The sequence below is a fragment of the Eutrigla gurnardus genome, assembly GCF_963514095.1.
Source record: "Eutrigla gurnardus genome assembly, chromosome: 9".
NCBI lineage: Eukaryota > Metazoa > Chordata > Actinopteri > Perciformes > Triglidae > Eutrigla > Eutrigla gurnardus.
This window is the reverse complement of record NC_139923.1, coordinates 18,830,134-18,847,492: the sequence shown is the minus strand read 5'-3', so window position 1 is coordinate 18,847,492 and position 17,359 is coordinate 18,830,134. Positions and strand designations below refer to the sequence as shown.

Genomic DNA, 17,359 nt, shown 5'->3' with positions numbered 1-17,359 from the left:
TATAGTATGTCATAAATAAAGGGACTAACAGTGGACATTTATTCCTCATCATCATCCTCCCTCAGGACCTTCGTCCTGCTCATCCAACGACAAAAGATTCACAGTTGCCTTAAATAAACTCACACCTTCGGCTGAATCACCGTTTGCTATGATCTACTTGCCGACTACGACCTGAAGTATATATGATCGCTGACCACATGGTTGGGCTTGTGTTTCATTTGAAATCAAGCATTAATCAGTCAAAGCAAGTGTGAAGGGTTAGCTGTTTTCAAATAGCATGCATCCATTAGCTGCACAATGGAGTTTCATATACAGGGATGAAGGGCTCATTCACATGAAGTGAAAAGTGCAGCTGGAGCCTTGAGAGTGCTCGGATCAGATTCACTCTGCTTATAATATCTATTACTAATGCTGATTCATATTCGGCATTTATAAAGCCTACACGTAAGTGATGTGTGAACTCACTCACTCACTCACTCACTCACTCACTCACTCACTCACTCACTCACTCACTCACCCACTCCACTAGATTATCATTCCCTGAAACATATCAACAGCGTGAGAAAGACATAAATCAAAGTTCTGCTTGGAGGATTTATTGCTGTGTTTGTTTCTGCCCGGGGTCGTGCAACAGTTCGTCTAAAGCACCCATTAGGCTAATTGGCGCAGCTTGATTAAAAGAGAAAATGCTCCCCTTCAGCAGCTTCTATTTAGAGGTTGCTTGATTTCTGTGTGTGTTCTGACTCTCAACGAAGACACCTTCTCCGGAGCGTCGTCGTCGGATTTCTCCGTGTGCCTTTGATGTGACGGGCGTCAGGAGCGAGGTACGTGTTTCATTGTGAACTGAGGCAGACGCTGCTGATGCTGTTATTATTAGACTTTACAACCTCACACATACAGGGAAACATGCTGGACTTTTTAACGCGCGCTGTATTTGCATTCACAAGAGGCTGCTTCAGCACATGAGCCAAACATTAACATTTTGAATAAAGTTGTAATTTATTATTTATTGTTTACACAATATCAATTATTTATTTAATCCCCGTACGATCTTTGACTTAATGAAACTATATGATTCATTCCAGTCCAGCAGACTGTGTTGTATTTGATCAGTTTTTAAGATGTCCACGAAAAAAAAAAAAAGGCCTTGATGAATGTTTGGCACTTTGGCTCAGTTGAAGTACAAGCTTCTCTTTTCAGTCGTCAGATAGACAGCACTTAAGATGTGCACTGTGTGAAAGCAACGTAAGTGCACACAACAAACCAAAGCCCTCTAACCCGCTGCAGTGGTGACAGACGGCCTCTAATTGGCTGTGCACAGGTGTGACACATCCTTTGTCAAAAGCGTGACCTTTTGAAATATTTTGGGAATGTGGATGTTGGCTAGAAAAGAACGGTCATCTCTTATTTCGTGGCCAAAATGTTAGTCAAAGCTCAAACTTCCGGTATGTGTCAGTGTAGCAGTTGATAAGTTCATGTGCATGTTTGCCACAGCTTGATATCAGGTGCAAATAAAGCAGCTGCTACCAAAATAATGAGTTTTAAATTCCTGCCACACAGTTTTCATCAAGTTATGTCATAGCTGAACAACTAAAAAACACTTTAATTCATATTCTTAGACCAGTGGATCAAATCAAATCTTTACACCATTTCCTGTGTGTCACAAATAGATTTTAAAATTGGTTTGTATAGCACTGAATGTTTTAGGGCATCATTATGTGTATTTTTATGTTGCCTTTTGTTTGAATGCCTTTGCATTTCCTATGTGTGAATTGCTTGTTGTTGAAAGGTGCAGCACAAATACACTTTCTTTTGTCCCTCAGCAGTTTGATGTTAGAGATCTGGGCCATATCAATAAATATGAATTTATATCCACATAAATTACCATGCTAATCTACTTTGGAGGCTGCAGCTTTTTTTTAACACAATAAACAATGGAGTAGCAATCTGAAAAACATCCTCACAGTCCAGATTGGTGGATGACAGGGACATTTGTTTACTTGACAACATGTACGCTAAGATAGTAGCATTGAATCACATATCAATTTTTCAGGTTGACACTTTATCTTATCGAGTGAGTTCAACTGAGTCATTGTCAATCATGACAGAATAAACCCAAACCAAACGCTGCAGCTCTCTGAAATGGAAAAGTCTATCAAAAAGAATGCAAAAACACTCAAATCTGAAATGTATTTTCTGAAAAATAATTTATTTCCAGAGTAAAATAAATGATATGTTGCCATACAAAAGTGTAAGAAAGGGGACAATGTCAAAACTGTAAATGCAGAGAGATCAGTAGAGTAACAGGTTGTACAGTATGTGCCGAGTCGCGTTAAAGAGTTCTTCAAATACACGTCCAGGAATAAATCGGGTGTTCTTTGTGTTCTTCACTTCGTTTGACCTTTGCACACACAAACCCCTGTAGCGGTTCTTAACTTTTATCCCAGATAAGGGCTGCATGAGTTTGAAAAACAAATCTAATTGGAATTATTCTAACCAATATTGCAATTGTGATATGATTTATATTAGAATTACTTCTGCTCTTTTTTGTTTGCCCCGATAATGCAACATACTACTTTCATCGCTATGAATCGTCCCAAATATTCTGTGACATCACACACACACACACACACACACACACACATGCACACACACACACACACACGCGCGCGCACACACACACACACACCTCAGACAATTAGATTATATTTAAAGTATATGGTCTTTTCAAAAACAATCTAAAACAAACATTGTGGGCCTAATAAAACTAATATATTAATCCTCATCTCTTTTACTTAACGTTCAGGAATATTGCTCTTCACTAGATGCGAAAGTCCAAAGAAAAATATAATTAACATTCTTATTTGAATAATCCCTTATTAAGACGTGTTAGGCTGGAGAAACTCTGCAGGCATAAAAACAAACATGGAAATAAAACAAACTGCTATCATGAAAAAACAAACCTGCAGTCTGACACCAAACTAGTAATAAACGTGGATGTGTCAGACATGAATTGCACATTTGCACCTATGAGACAAGACTTCACAGTCTAGTCTAAACAGTATCAAAAACAGTGCCTGTGATCCAGCAAGAGAACGAGAAACTGAGCAGTGACATGAAAACACCACCTGGTTTTAAGTTATTAGACTTATTTCTTTGACAGTTAAAACATCTAATAAGCCACTACAATATTGTTTCTGTTCTCTTTCTTATAAGAAACCCCACACTGGAATAAAATGCATTAACTGATGAACTATTAGTCTGTAAACACTTGGCAACTTTTAAATAAGAATAACTGAAGAACCACCCGAATGTTTCTTTTTTTTCTTCTTCTTCTTTTTTTAAACGTAAAAATCGTGAGTGACAGACAGAACACACAGTGCACTGACTGAAATCAAACGGTCATTTCTCCACACGCATCTCTGGAATCATGACAGACCTAAAACAATATGGCAACTAGTTGTAATAGCATCATGTCCACTCACAAATAACCTGCTAGGGCCGAGCCAGACAGTACCGACTCTGCCTTCTAACACCGAGTCAGTACGGGAATTCACCGGCAACACTGGACAACACCTCGCTGATACGTAAACGACTAACATGGACCCTTGAAAAGTTTAGAGAGGAGAGCAACGTCACCTGTGACCTGAACGGGCCTTTAAATAGATTGCCTTTATCAAAAACACTATTTTATCCTTTCAAGAAAAGAAGAATAAAATATTCCTGTGAGAGAATATGAACGTCCATATTGTCCTTTTCTTGCATAACAAATTATAAAACTGACTCCATATTTTCACAAAACTCATGGTTCTCTAGGTTATATATGAACTTTGTCCTGTCCACGGGTTTGGGGCCTTCTGTGAGAGAGGGGTAAAACTCAGTCGGTGTCATGTAGCCCTCGTGACTTTTGATGTACTTCTTGTAGTTTCGGCGTAAGCAATACCACGTGGTGGTGTAGAGGAGGAAGGCAACGCCCTTCAGAATGATGGCGAGGCTCACGTACAGATGCCTGTAAGCTACGTTGTCGTACAGAAGGCAGGCGCCCTTATCGCCGCAGTCTGAACTCCAGAACAGGCAAGTAGAGTCGATCCCAGCACCAAAGATCAGAGGAGGGGGGATGAATCCTGCAAAGAACAGAAACATTGACTGAGCTCAAAGTGCACTTTAGGCCTTTTTGTTCCCCCTTCAGGATGTTTCAATGTTCAAATCAGTGTTGAAGAAATATTGCTGCATTTTGGGAAATATGCTTATTCGCCTTGAGTGAGCTCGATGATAAGATCGGTACCACTCATGTTTGTGCAGCTGATTAACTTAACTGAAAGTCTGGAAACAGAATCTGGCTCTGTCTGAAAGTAAATCTCCTCCAACTCCCGGCAATTATATGAGAAGCACGTTCCTTCCAGAGATAATTAAAAATCTATATATATATATAATATCTCTTTTATGACCTGTACAAGAAGACCTGTGTGCTTCTAGATAACTCGATTTAGACTTAATGCCATTACTCCTCCCACCTCCTGAATATTCTGTTTCCTCCCAGTGTCATCAACCATAATGCTGTTTGGTTGATTTGATTTCTCTGTGTGGAGATTAAAAAAACCCAAAAAGCATATCAGGTCGATCGAAGCCTGTATTGGCGTGAGTGACGAGATAATCTACGCATGTCCCCGTGAGTTCTGTTTAACCTACACACACTTAACGCGTACTGTGGCAAATGCCTCGAGTCCTACTGACACAGAACCGGAGCACCTGATAAAGATTCTTACCGAGGAGTCGCAGCAAAAGAAACAACAGTCCAAGTGCATATGACTTCAGCTCAGGGCTCACAGTCCTTCAAGGGAAGCAGATAGATAGAGATTATTGTTTTGTTGTCCTTAACACACACACACACACACACACACACACACACACACACACACACACACACACACACACACACACACACACACACACACACACACACACACACACACACACACACACACACACACACATGATGTGTTTATATCACACACACCTGATCAGGATGATCACAGAGGGTGTCTGGGCCATGGCCCCGACCAGGCTGCAGGCACAGATCACACACAGGAAGATGAGGAAGGACTCCTGGCAGCCCGGCATCGGACACTTCCCTGGAATCGCTGTGGCGAGTTCACTGTCAGAGGACACGCAAGCGCATCCCGTCAGGTTCTGTGAAGAGAAGAAGACCAAGAAGTGAATCAAATCCCAGGAAAAAAATATGTCATAACCGCTGCACCGAGCCTGGTATGAACACGGTGGAACGGAGTGATTTGTCCTTTAAATCTGCACTTAGGTAAGTAATAGGTACATGAAGTGCTGCTGTGCTGAGAGAAATTCTCTCTCTGTGATTTGAATATAAAAAGACACCAATCTGCATTCAGCATCTGATCTGGTAACAACCACGGCACCTCAGCTGACGACAGGAATGTGTAATACTAGCAGCTTTTTTACTTTAATATCAAAGTATGAAGAACATTTTATGAAGTTCAAAGAAACATTTGCATCATCTGTAATCCATTTCCCCCCCCTGCGGTAAAAACAGAAGATTACTGTTACTAATCGCTACCTAGTGACTTAAAGGGTAAAGACCTGAGAAATGCTCGACCTGGTCCGATCGATGTTGCCCCGGGTGCAGCCGGCCAAGCAGGCGGACAGGTAGGTGACCCCATTGGAGCCGCACACAGGGCTGATGGACGAGGTGAAGCAGTTGCAGTGACTGATGCACTGAGCTTCTGGTTTCTCGCCCACCCGCAGAGTCCTGAACGGAGACACGGAGAGAAAACCTGAGCATCCTCTACTGTAAGGAAGAATAAACATCTGTGTTTGGAAACACAATCAAAGAAGCACTCTTTATCGGTGATAGTAGTGACTCGCTTTTAGCATCTCCATGGAAACTACACTGCACAGATAACCTGCTCTGGAGAGGGCTGGGTTCAGGCTACACAATCAAAACAGTAGTGAAGCCCTAAAGTCAGTATCTCTGCAGGACCACCACACGTATACACAAATACTGATTTCATATTGAAAAGACAAGATATAATACTTGTCATATTTGGAGTAAAATGAGTCTGTAGCACAAAAGTTTGTTTTTAAGTTTGTTACTTTGACTTCTGTATATCTTACTGGAGAAATGTCTTTCTAGAAAGTAAATGCATAATATTCAATGTGGATCCACGTTGACCTCCTACTACCACAACGGATAGATTGGCTTTTTCCAAATGGACAAACAGAGAGCAGCCTTATGGATCTAAATGAGCCTCTGATTAATCACTTGTCCAGTGATGTAATCTATAGGTGACGGGGAACACTGCCATCTTTCCTTGACGAATTGCATTATGGTTTTTGGTGGCATCAGGTATCACCACTAATATAATAATATTGGAACATTTCAAACTATTTCCAGCTCTAGGCATAAACAGGCTACAATACATAAACAGATAGTGACAAAAGAGTGTATTTCATCGTGAATCATCAATATAAGTGAATGAAATGTCCCGCTGCATAATAATCTAGCACTATCTTGGGGCCGGTGACTGATTCAGTGAAGGCTGTTGCATTTATATTCAGTCAGTGCGGCGCAGAGGAACACGAAGGCAATTTCTGAATAGAAAATCTTTTCTACGGAGTCGATGAGATGAAACAAAGTTGTTTGAATAAAAAGTAAGCCAACGGTGCCCAAATGACCAGCAGTGATAAGAATTCTTATTTACACATTAGACCTTCTGCAGTTCACCTCCAATAAAGTGGTCTAACCTTGGCAGAGGGGTAACGTTTCACTTCTATAACTGCTCATGGTTATTTATTAGAATAACTGGGTTCTGATGATACAACACAAATTCACAATACCGGATATAAAACTGCCAAAAGTATATAGTAATATAAAAACTATAATCAATACTAGTGTTTATAATTGATAGTCTAGCTTTCTCTGCTGAGACTAGACTGGGGGCAAACAGTTAAATCCCTTTTTATATACAATACTCTGATTGGATAGTTGTTCCAAAACCAGCTTTGTCATGAAAATGGACTCTTTGCCAAACTAGAAAATCTAGGGTGAAGAGAGGTGACAAGACCAGTTATCCAGGAAGTTAAACAGATAAGATTAAGATGGCGTGCCTTTGCTGCAGCCCAAAGTATCATCCTTGGTAAAATGAAGAAATGGAGGAAATGGAATAATTTTCCTAAAGTCCTGAATAAGTCAGATGATTCATTAAAATTTAAGAAATAAATGTTTAAAACGAAATATAACTTTAAGAAACGGTCAGTTTTTTAAACATTTTCAAAAAGATGCATGATTCAATGTTTGGTCAAATTTTATTTCATGCTGCAAGAGTATGGGGTTTTAAGGATGGAGGATGTGAAGTGACTAGCTACAAATGAGGACTATTTGCACACCAAAAAAAATGAGCATTTTGTGACCAATCCTCCTACTCACGTTAGCTTTGAGGATATATCATTTATTCGGACTATGCCAGCCTTGCTACTGTTTCATTTTGGAAAGCGTTCAAGATAATTTACTTGAAATGCGTTGCTCTGAAATGTGCTCCCCTGTAATGGCATTTTTCTTTCTTTGAATTTGTGGAGCTTTAGGTTACGACTGGTCACATGGTTGTCGTCGTCCAGTGTCTTGTAAGCCCATAACGGATGGGGGCCATATGGTGCAGTAGCTTTAAATAAACAAATCAATAAGTTCAATACTGCTAATGGCTGCCATCCATCCAGCTTGTCTCTTACTCGTTGCTGTATGTGACCGTCACTCCTGCGACGGGGCCGGTGTCGCAGCCCAGGAACAGGAAGGAGACGTAGCAGGCGGTGGAGATCAGGTTGACCAGCATGGCCATGCGGATGGCTCCCAAAGCCGACAGGTTCAGCTTCTTCACCAGCAAACCGCCCATGAAGATCCCCAGACATGCGCACGGAATGGCTGTCATACCTTCAAAATAAAGTTGACCACAATGATGATACTGGTAATCTGCGTATGGTATGCGTGCGCTCGTGAGCGTTTGCTCTGAACACAGACCTAACAGCTGGTTCGCCGAGGTGGTGGTGAGGTTGAACTGCTGCTCGAGGTATTTCCCCAGAAAGGCTGCAAAGCCAGCCACGACGGCGATCTCCATGCAGGCTGCCAGGATGATGCAGGTGAACACCGGGTTGGACAGCAGGTGCTTGGTCACCTTGGGGATTACTATTCATAAAGAAATAAGGGAGGATCATCATTAATATCCTAGCATGTTGTTGTCTCTTGACGCACCTGCTCTGATCTAATCAAACAGCATTAAAACATATAATAATTAAATAAACCAATTACTTGATGGACACTCATTGGATAAAATGCAGGCTTTTAATATTTTCCAGGCTCTTTTTTTTTTTGCATACTGAGTACATTTACCTTTTATGGTTTATGTTAATTTTGCTGATAGAACATTTACTTGAGTAACGTTTCCAGCACTTTACTTGTTGGAGTATTTTTCATTATGGTATGACAACCTCACTAAATCAATAAATCGAGTCGAATACCTTCTTCCACCACTGAGCAAGAAGTAGTAACTATTTTCAACCAATTTGAGCAGTAGGAACATATATTGTTATTTACATTTATCAAATATAGAATATAAATGAATTAACATGTGTATGTATTTTAAAAGAGTGTGTAATCTCTGTGTCTGGTAGCCCTTCAGTGCTACACTGGAACACTCACCCTTGAGCTGCTGACAGCAGGTGGGGCTGTTGGCAGGCTCGTGGTTGCGTACAACCCCGTTGCTGGGCTTTGGAGTCTCATAGTCTGCATTCAGAGAGGGAGGAAGCATAACCTGCTCACTGTCGGCCTCCTCCTCTCTCTCACTGTTGGGCAGGGACTGAGGGAAGCCGAACATAAAGAGAGCGGAGCAAAAGAGTAAGGCACCACAGAGGAGGAAGCCTGCCCACCAGGCCCCGATCCACCGCGGGTCCTCCGGAGTGATGCCCAGCTTTTCTGTGGAGAGGCAAAGCAGAGGTCCATAAACCACCAACACAGAGAAACACGCTAAATTAAAGCAGCACTGGAGAAATGCTAAACTCACCGGTGTCGATGAAGATAGCATCAACGTAGAATTTTGTGCAGACGGAGCCGAGGATGAAGCCACAGGCAGGCCCGAACACCAGTGTAGAAAAGAGGATTCCTACACGGGAACAAACATCAACTTTTCAGAAATTCAGAAATACATTTATAGTGACAAAAATAAGCCCCAAAACACTGTTTTATTAGAAATGACGTGAATATTGTACTGTGCCACAAGTGCAATCAATATCCCCCTGTAGGGAGTGTTCAATAAGCTGCATCAACGTTTGCACATACTGTATATTGCTGATGAACTGTAATGCTGATTGTGTTGGTTTTCTGTATTGTGCTTTGTCCTGTTCACCAGCGAGACAAAGCTGGAACTTTCCTGCTCTGGTGGGACAAGTTTTATTATTTATTTCCAAACCCTAAATGGCCTACAACAATGTTAATATCAATCAACATTTTATTGTGAAGCAAGAGCAACACGGACATTTTACAAACCTTTTTTTTTAAAGTCTAACATCGTTTAGCCCATAAAATGTAAAATCTAACATGATATTCTATCTAAAATGATATAAAACGCAGAGAAACTGTGAATCTTCATGTTTGAGAAGCGATGGCCTTCTTTTCCAGGAGCTACAGTGTGAAGCAATACAGCGAAAAACATCTAAGCTCTCGTGAAAGATCAAATCAGCCAGTTAAAACCACAAGGCTAGTGCAGAGGCAGCAGCAGCCGCAACACACAGTGAGTGTACTCGTGATCAAATGGCTTAGCCTTCTCACACTTGCAGGGTAACTCACTGAACAAACAGACACAAACACTGTGAGGACGACACCTGACAACAGAAACCAGCTGTTTTGTCCCAATCTGCTCCAGTGGGCAGCTGGAGATAAAATGTGGAGCTTGATCCAAAAATCCTCATTAGAGCGCTGTCAGGGGGGGTGAGAGTCTGGCACTGTGACTCAGACTGCAGGCTGATAATGAAGACTCAAAGCCCAAATTGGAAGAGCCACTCTCCCTGACGGGATGTCCTGTGATCTATGGTAATATTAGACTGTTGGACTGTACATGCCACATGGCGACACTGCTTTGCACTCATGCATCAAAAACTCAAATAAAATCATCCCTCCGCTACTCCACTTCCTCCTCCGGCCTTGCAGCACTGAAACATCCTCTTTTGCTGGCTGCAGCTCGGCCTGAACGCTGCCGCTATCGGCAACGGGGCCTCCAGTTAGATGTTGTTCCGATGCCAGGAGCAGCCACGTAATGAACAAGCATGGAAACTGTGACTAAGCTCTGTTTCGTCTCTGCTAGTGCTGAGAGTGAAAGCATGGTCTGCTTCCCGCCTTGACCACCCACATAGGATGGGAGTAAACACATTCACATAATTGTAGCCTCATTCACAGCGTAGTTTATTCTTCACATAAAAGAAATGGCTCACAGGTTCGTTAGGTGCAGCTCCCTACTTATAACGTGGTTTATGCAAAACAAAAGGGACTTTTTTTATGTCATAAGCAGACATCTTTGTCGTTGACAATCAGACCAGAACGGAAATGAGCAAAGTTACAGATGTGTGTCCATGAGGTGCCAGAGCGTGTCCTACAGGTTTTGTAATATGAAACGGATTTCCTCTGCTGACAGTCTAAATATCTGAAATCAAAGTTTAAAACAATTAAGCTCAAACAATAGTGTTTAACCACCTCTATATGCAGACAGACAGTGGGATTCACCCCCACAAACACACGGGAACAGAGCTGTTGTGGCGCATGGGGGAGTGTTTACTAGATGAAGCCAATGAAGCAGCGCAGTTTAGCAGCACTTTCGCAAAAGGAAGGCTGCGTGTCCCTATGTGACTAGCAGATTTGCCTGTGGCGCTGCAAATGAGGCCTGTGTACTCTCTGTTTTGAGTGTTTCCTTAGAAACCGAGTGTGTTCTTCTCATAGCAACAACATCACAATTTCCCTCACCACATGAAACCGTCGAGAGGAAATTCAGTTAGTGAAATCACCTTGCAGGAGACCACGGCTCAGCTAGCCCACAGGGCCACGACCACCGAGAGGATAAATGTTTCCACTGAGATCCGTGCCAACCACCCGGCTGCTTTAAGAAGCGCTGTCTCCTTGATGATAACATTGCGCCACAGCAAGAGGCTCGCATGTGGAAAAGATCACTAATCTATGTCGGACCATGCTCGCTTATCAATCTGCTACTTCTGCACCAGAAACAAGGGCAACATGATTTTTCAAGTTGGTGATAATATTCACATGAAAGATTAAACTATTTTTTTTTTCTTAAGGTCAAAGCATGCAGAGGAAAAGCATGCAGCACGTTGAGTCTCTCACAGAGGGATTAAGCTGGAATTAACACAAACTGGATCTGACAAAGTATCAAGCTACCATTGCTCCAATATACAGTCAGTATTTCTCCTCCACCAACTGGAGGCATATTTACTTTATATGGAGGTGCTTCACATAAAAATGTTGTTTATGTCTGAGGAGCTGCTACTTGTACTGTCTGTATTATATTCTCCAGTTTAGTTTGAAGGTTTAGTTCAACATTTTGGGAAATATGTTTGTACCTTTCTCTCTATACCTCTCTCAGAGCGGTATCAATCTTCACATCTAACTCTAAGCAAAAAAAGTGAATACATAAGAACATATTTCCAAAATGTCCAAATCCTCCTTTAAGGTAAATTCTTCTGCATACAGAAAGAGGCAGTGCATTAGAGACTTCTCTTTCCCATCCACCTCTGTGCTGCAGTTATTCTGTCTCTGGATCTTATTTTAAATAACTGACCTTTGCCCCTGTGAGGTCATAGATATAAAGACAACTGTGCCTGCCTTTACATGCTGGAAAGGGACGCTTTTCATGTTTGTCATGACAGGATTAAGCTGAAGAAAAAAACAAACAAAAGTTAAGCACATTAAATCTCCATGAAGGACAATACACTACCACAGCAGTGGGTAATCTTGGTAACACTCTACTTTTCTAAAATGCTTCAAAATCCCTTTTCCCTTCCAGCGGTTCTGTTACAAGATAAGTACCAAACAAACTAATTTGTTCATGTTGTCGTTCGCCCGAGCCTTTTAGTATCCTGTGAATTATACTCTCAGGGGAGCATGTCAGATGTAATTCAATAACTAAGCTCGGCTCTATTGTTTTTGTTTCCTCTAATTTGTTTAGAGAGCAATAGAAAAGGCTGAAGCAATCGCCCATGAGGCTTGTCCTTTTCCGGATATTAATCAATCCACAGATGCATCCCATATCCAAACTATTTGGAAAGTTGAATGAATGTAAATGTTTCATATTCAAACACATTCTCTTCAAAGAACACGGAGGGATGTTTAAGTATCTTGCCTGAAGGGAGGATTTCACACGTAGCACCTGTGGTTTACCAAAAGTGGAAGGTCCTTGACGTCATGCTGTTTAAATAGCAGTGTGTACGAGCACTTCCATCTTATGGACTTTCATAATGGCTCAGCCAGAAAACAGTATGCAATGAGTAAGCCCTAATAGAGGAAATGACACCTGTGACAGTCCGGGCTGCACCCAAAAAAACAAAAAATCAAAAATCTGTCCTGAGATTCATGTGCAGCCAGGTGAAACCCAGCGAGAGGCCCATTTGATGCCATTAGACACAAGGTCCTACACAAAAGATAAGTGGCATTTAAAAAAAGTTTACTTTCTTTAGAGTACACCATCCAGACCAAGGGGCTGAGGATGCCAACACAGTGTGAGGTCAAACAGCGAAGCTAATGGTAGTTGAATGTCAGACCGTCAGACGCATTACGCCCGTACCGTCCTCAGTTCATTTCATTGTCTCACTGTACAAAGGGAATTCGTTCTCCTCTGTTAATCCTGCACAAGTTAGCACAGTAATCCCCTGAGCTGAGTAATAGCAGAGGGACGGTGCCAGCCTTGGGGACCGAACAACAGCTTGTGCCAATTGCGCGAGGGGGCCAGACTGAAACGGAGAGTGAGCTAAATGATCACTAAGCCAAGCTCTCCATATCCGGGGCCTAAGCATGAGTTTATGTCTGAAGGTCAGCTGAGGGCAGGAACAAGAAGAGTGATGGGACGTAAGAAGTGCATAAAGCAGACGCCGGATTTCAAGGTTACATTTAAAGTGAGTATAAACTTTTAAGAGGACACGATTTAAAGAGCTTTCAAACAAAAAACCCCCCGTCTTCCTCGTCTGCCACAGAACTTCCTCCGTGTCAATGCGTAAAGACCTTTTAAAGATTGAAGAGACTGAAAATGCTTCAACAGGCCAGAGATGTCAGACTAGCATCGCACACACCGACAGTAACAAAAAACATTCAGACACACCTCAACTTCACATACCACACCCAACAAGCATCCGTCTGCTTCCTCTCCTCTTGTGAACTACACAACAACATCATGCCACCCAGGTATGCACGATAACATCCAAATGTTTTTTGGACAGGGTTTAATAAGTTAAAGGTTGTTTTTTTTTAACCAAGGGAAAGCACAAGCATCACAGCTTCTTATTTGTGGTTTAAAAGCCATTTGCTCTGCAAATTATTGTGAATGAATGTTTAAAATGAGGGTTTATGACATTTTAAATGAAGGTTGCCATGGTTAGTTAAATAGTATTCAGCTCTTATGATACATCCTAGGTTGGTAGATGTTACTAGTTGGTTGATGGGTGTGCTTTGTTGCTTGCTAAAGGAGAGATAGCTGGAGAAGGTTGCTTGCTTGGTGGTTCGGCCGCATGTTGCCAGGGAAAACAATGGATCAGCTGTAAAACGAAGAATATTGTGGAATTGGCCAAAATGTGAATCCCTGCCATAATAAGCATTCTTTTCATAGCAACTGAGCTGAATGAGCAGAAAAACAACAACAACTATGCACTATGTTTTGGTTTCATTTACAGGCATGCAGCTTATCTTTCCTGTGCTATGCAAACACACACCCAACAAAAGCCCCTGATCACAGGCAAAGTGGCATTTTCTCAACTATTGCAGATCAAAGACACTCAGCAATGCATCACCGAGCAGGTTTATTATCTGACCTGCCGGGAGCTACAGCCAATGAGAGTGTAAGACACATGTTGACGGGAACATTTGGGGGAGGGGCCGCCTGCTAGTCATCCAAAAAAACAGGTATTAGACACTACCAACTAAATTTAGAGCACTTTGTTTTACAAAAGGATGGAATGTTTTATTTTAACCATTGAACCACATTATTTGATATAAAAAACAATCAAATTCATTGATTCATTTTCTCATGAATCGTTGAAAGTGTATTCATCCATTACGTGATTAGGCAGTTTTTCCGTGGAAAATTGCGAGAATTGTAAAAAAAAAAATACAAAAAATATCATAAATGTCGTAATGGAAATCAAGGAACGTAAGAAAAAAAAAAGATTTCATAGGGCCCTAATAACTGCGTGCACTTTAGCCCCACCTTTCATAGCTCCTCCACTTTAGCCAACAACTGATGACAGGCAGTTCTTAACTCTAACTCAGTCGGACAGTTTTGTCAATTTCCACATGCAATCAGAGTGATTGGTGGTCGTCAACTTGTTAATCAGCGCTCTGTAGTTAAGGAGGAGGACACAGTTATAGTATCAGCATCGTTTGTTTTCCCCAGTCAGACTGCTTCTAGCTTTGATATCATAATGACCGATATAATAAATATTTCATGAAATACATAATGAACTGGCTGTGCAGTCTTTGTAAACAAAGCTTTGTCCCATTTTTTATTAGATTTTTTTTAACTTTTCCTGCTGTCACATGTGATCTCAATCTCAAAGTAATTTGTCTTTAGGCACTCTTCGGGGAACTGCCGAAATTCTTATCTTACATTTCTCAAACAATATTGAACTGAAGCACCACTTCCTTTTTCTCTATCTTTGGACTATGGTACAAACACCCTAATGCTGCAGACACAGCGACTCCCTGATGATGTGAACGGCTCGACTTGAAATTCTCGACACATTTAAATCTGTCAGACGTGATCAGAGTGTGACATTGGTTTCTGCAGATTGCAGTTATGTAAACTCTCAAGCTTGCAGGATTAACAATAAACAGGTAAAAGTCATGCAAAGTCCCTCCAAGGTGAGGTCTATTTTGATGAGGTACAGGGGATATTAACGGCTACCAGATCTTCGGTGATAAGGACTAACAGCATTAGACAACAGCTTTCACCACAGGAAGTGGAGCCTCGGCCCACCTGAATAGCTTTTAGTATCAACGTCAACATCATTCACGCTGAGGCCAGGAGGTCTTACTGGGTGTTTAAAAAAATATCTTAAGAATAAGAAATGTTTCGTACCACTGTCCATTTAATGAAATTAATGCTAAATTAATATGGCTTATCCGTCTACCAAAACAATGTGCAGCTTTGGGATACATTTCAACTAATCCAATAGGTTTTTAATGCTTTATTTGTTGATTATTGATGAGTCTGTAGATTATTTTCAGAAATTATTTTGTCTATATATATATATATATATATATATATAATTATCAGTTTATTGTTACAGAGAGGGAAAAAAAGTTGGGTTTGTTGAGCTGTACCCTATAATAACCCTGTCGGCTCCACACAGCAATGACCTAAATAACAAGCCAAAGCTTAAAGTAGGCTCTCAACTGACATTCAAATGCCATTACATCAGGATCATCCTGATTTAACTTACGCTCATGTCAAACCACCAAAAATTTGAAACCGGCACACGTCGCACACATCCGGCTGCAATCTCACATCAAAAAAGCGTCTTCTCAACTTGCACCGGAGCAGACGATGTTGTCACCGATGCCAAATGGATGCTATATAAAAAAGTGCAGCTTAAGGGCACATTTAAAACTATTAGCATTTTGACCTGGAGGATGAAGCAGTCGGGTTTACCACAGAGCAACGACCCGGCGGCGGCTGGCCGACACGCCGGCTTCTCAGCTGAGCTCCGGCTCAACCTAAGCCTCCGAGGGGTCACGGCCCAGAATGGGAGGTCAACACTAGGCCTCGCTGAAGACTTCACTACTTCATATTTAGACTCCTGATATGAGTCTAGACTGCTGATTACCACATTATTTCAAGGTAGCAGGACAATCTACTGACGTCACTGAGCCTCCTGTACAGAAAGAGTGATGTTACTGGTGCAGCATCATCTGTAATTTAACACACAAGCGCACCATTGTTTTGAGCAGACGCCAGCGCCGTCGCTCTTTCACTTCCTAATGTCAGATACACGAGACTCGTTGTGACTATAAATATTGTTTGGGAAATGTCACTTCAACAGATCAGAATACAATGAAACCCTGAAACAGCTCATTATAGATATACAATATTGTTTTATCGGTCTTAATGTTTATTTTCTTAAAAATGGTAGAAATTCTGAATTTCCATGGATTAAAAAAAAAAAAAAATGTTCAATAAAAGTAGTTTTAGTCATACAAATATCTGTGTATTAAAGATGAAATGATTATTTGAATGGATTAATTAGTTGATCAACAGAAAGTCATAGATAAGCAATGAATTGTTAAGTAATTTTATGTTTCCTGCTTCACATGTTAGGATTTGGTGCTTTTATCCGTTTCATGTAAATTTAAATGTAATATATTTGGGGATCTTTGGGACTGTTTGTCAGACAAAAATACACATTTGAAGAACTAACCTTAAACCTTTTCCATAGAGTCAATTATTTATTGATAAGGCAAAAACCATTTGTATTTTGCATTGTTCTATTACATTCATACTAGCTGTTTCAGGTAAGAAAAAAACAACAGTAAATGCTGACTGAAGATCTGCAGATCTCTGTCCTCTTTTATAATTCAGGGGCTGCGACAACTAAGCTGCCACATCCCATGACTCTTTGGATGACAATACAGAGAAAAATCACTTAAGCAAAACACACTGCAGCAGGACGGGAAAGGAAAAAGGTTTTTATCGAGTGAGATGCACGGCAGTGAAGCCCCGTCATGGGAATGACATGTTTTTTTTTAAATCTAGAACTAGAAATCTAAATCATCATCCGGCCCTTTTACATTATAAGAACGACTGAATCCATCACATTAAACTTTGGGAAAAGAACAAACTCTGTATGTGTGTGTATGTATCATATTGGAGGGTTACACTTAAATCTTCATAATAAAAAGGGAGGAAGGTCAACAAACAGAAGTGAGGGAAATAAAACGTTTTGGAAATACAAAGGTCGTCCTGCCTGACATTCTTTGATGTTACCAGCAGAGTCCGTAGGATGATAAACGGGTCATCTGTCGGACAGGAGAGTCAGGGAGATGTTAATAGAGCAGTCTGTACACGCCCACACAGTC

At 41.1% G+C, this 17,359-nt stretch overlaps 1 protein-coding gene across 1 annotated transcript in view; it reads right to left on the bottom strand.

The window, feature by feature from the left end:
• Positions 1-2,190: 2,190 nt before the first annotated feature.
• Positions 2,191-17,359, bottom strand: part of slco3a1a (solute carrier organic anion transporter family member 3A1a) — a 30,743-nt gene continuing 15,574 nt past the window's right edge. Inside the window, exons 3-10 of the mRNA XM_084016580.1 lie at positions 9,081-9,179; positions 8,720-8,992; positions 8,042-8,206; positions 7,756-7,954; positions 5,611-5,779; positions 5,018-5,190; positions 4,767-4,831; positions 2,191-4,124 (exon numbers count right to left, since the gene is read on the bottom strand). Coding sequence (XP_083872706.1) covers positions 3,772-4,124; positions 4,767-4,831; positions 5,018-5,190; positions 5,611-5,779; positions 7,756-7,954; positions 8,042-8,206; positions 8,720-8,992; positions 9,081-9,179 — 1,496 coding nt within the window. The 3' untranslated portion in view covers positions 2,191-3,771. The remainder of the gene's footprint in view (positions 4,125-4,766; positions 4,832-5,017; positions 5,191-5,610; positions 5,780-7,755; positions 7,955-8,041; positions 8,207-8,719; positions 8,993-9,080; positions 9,180-17,359) is intronic.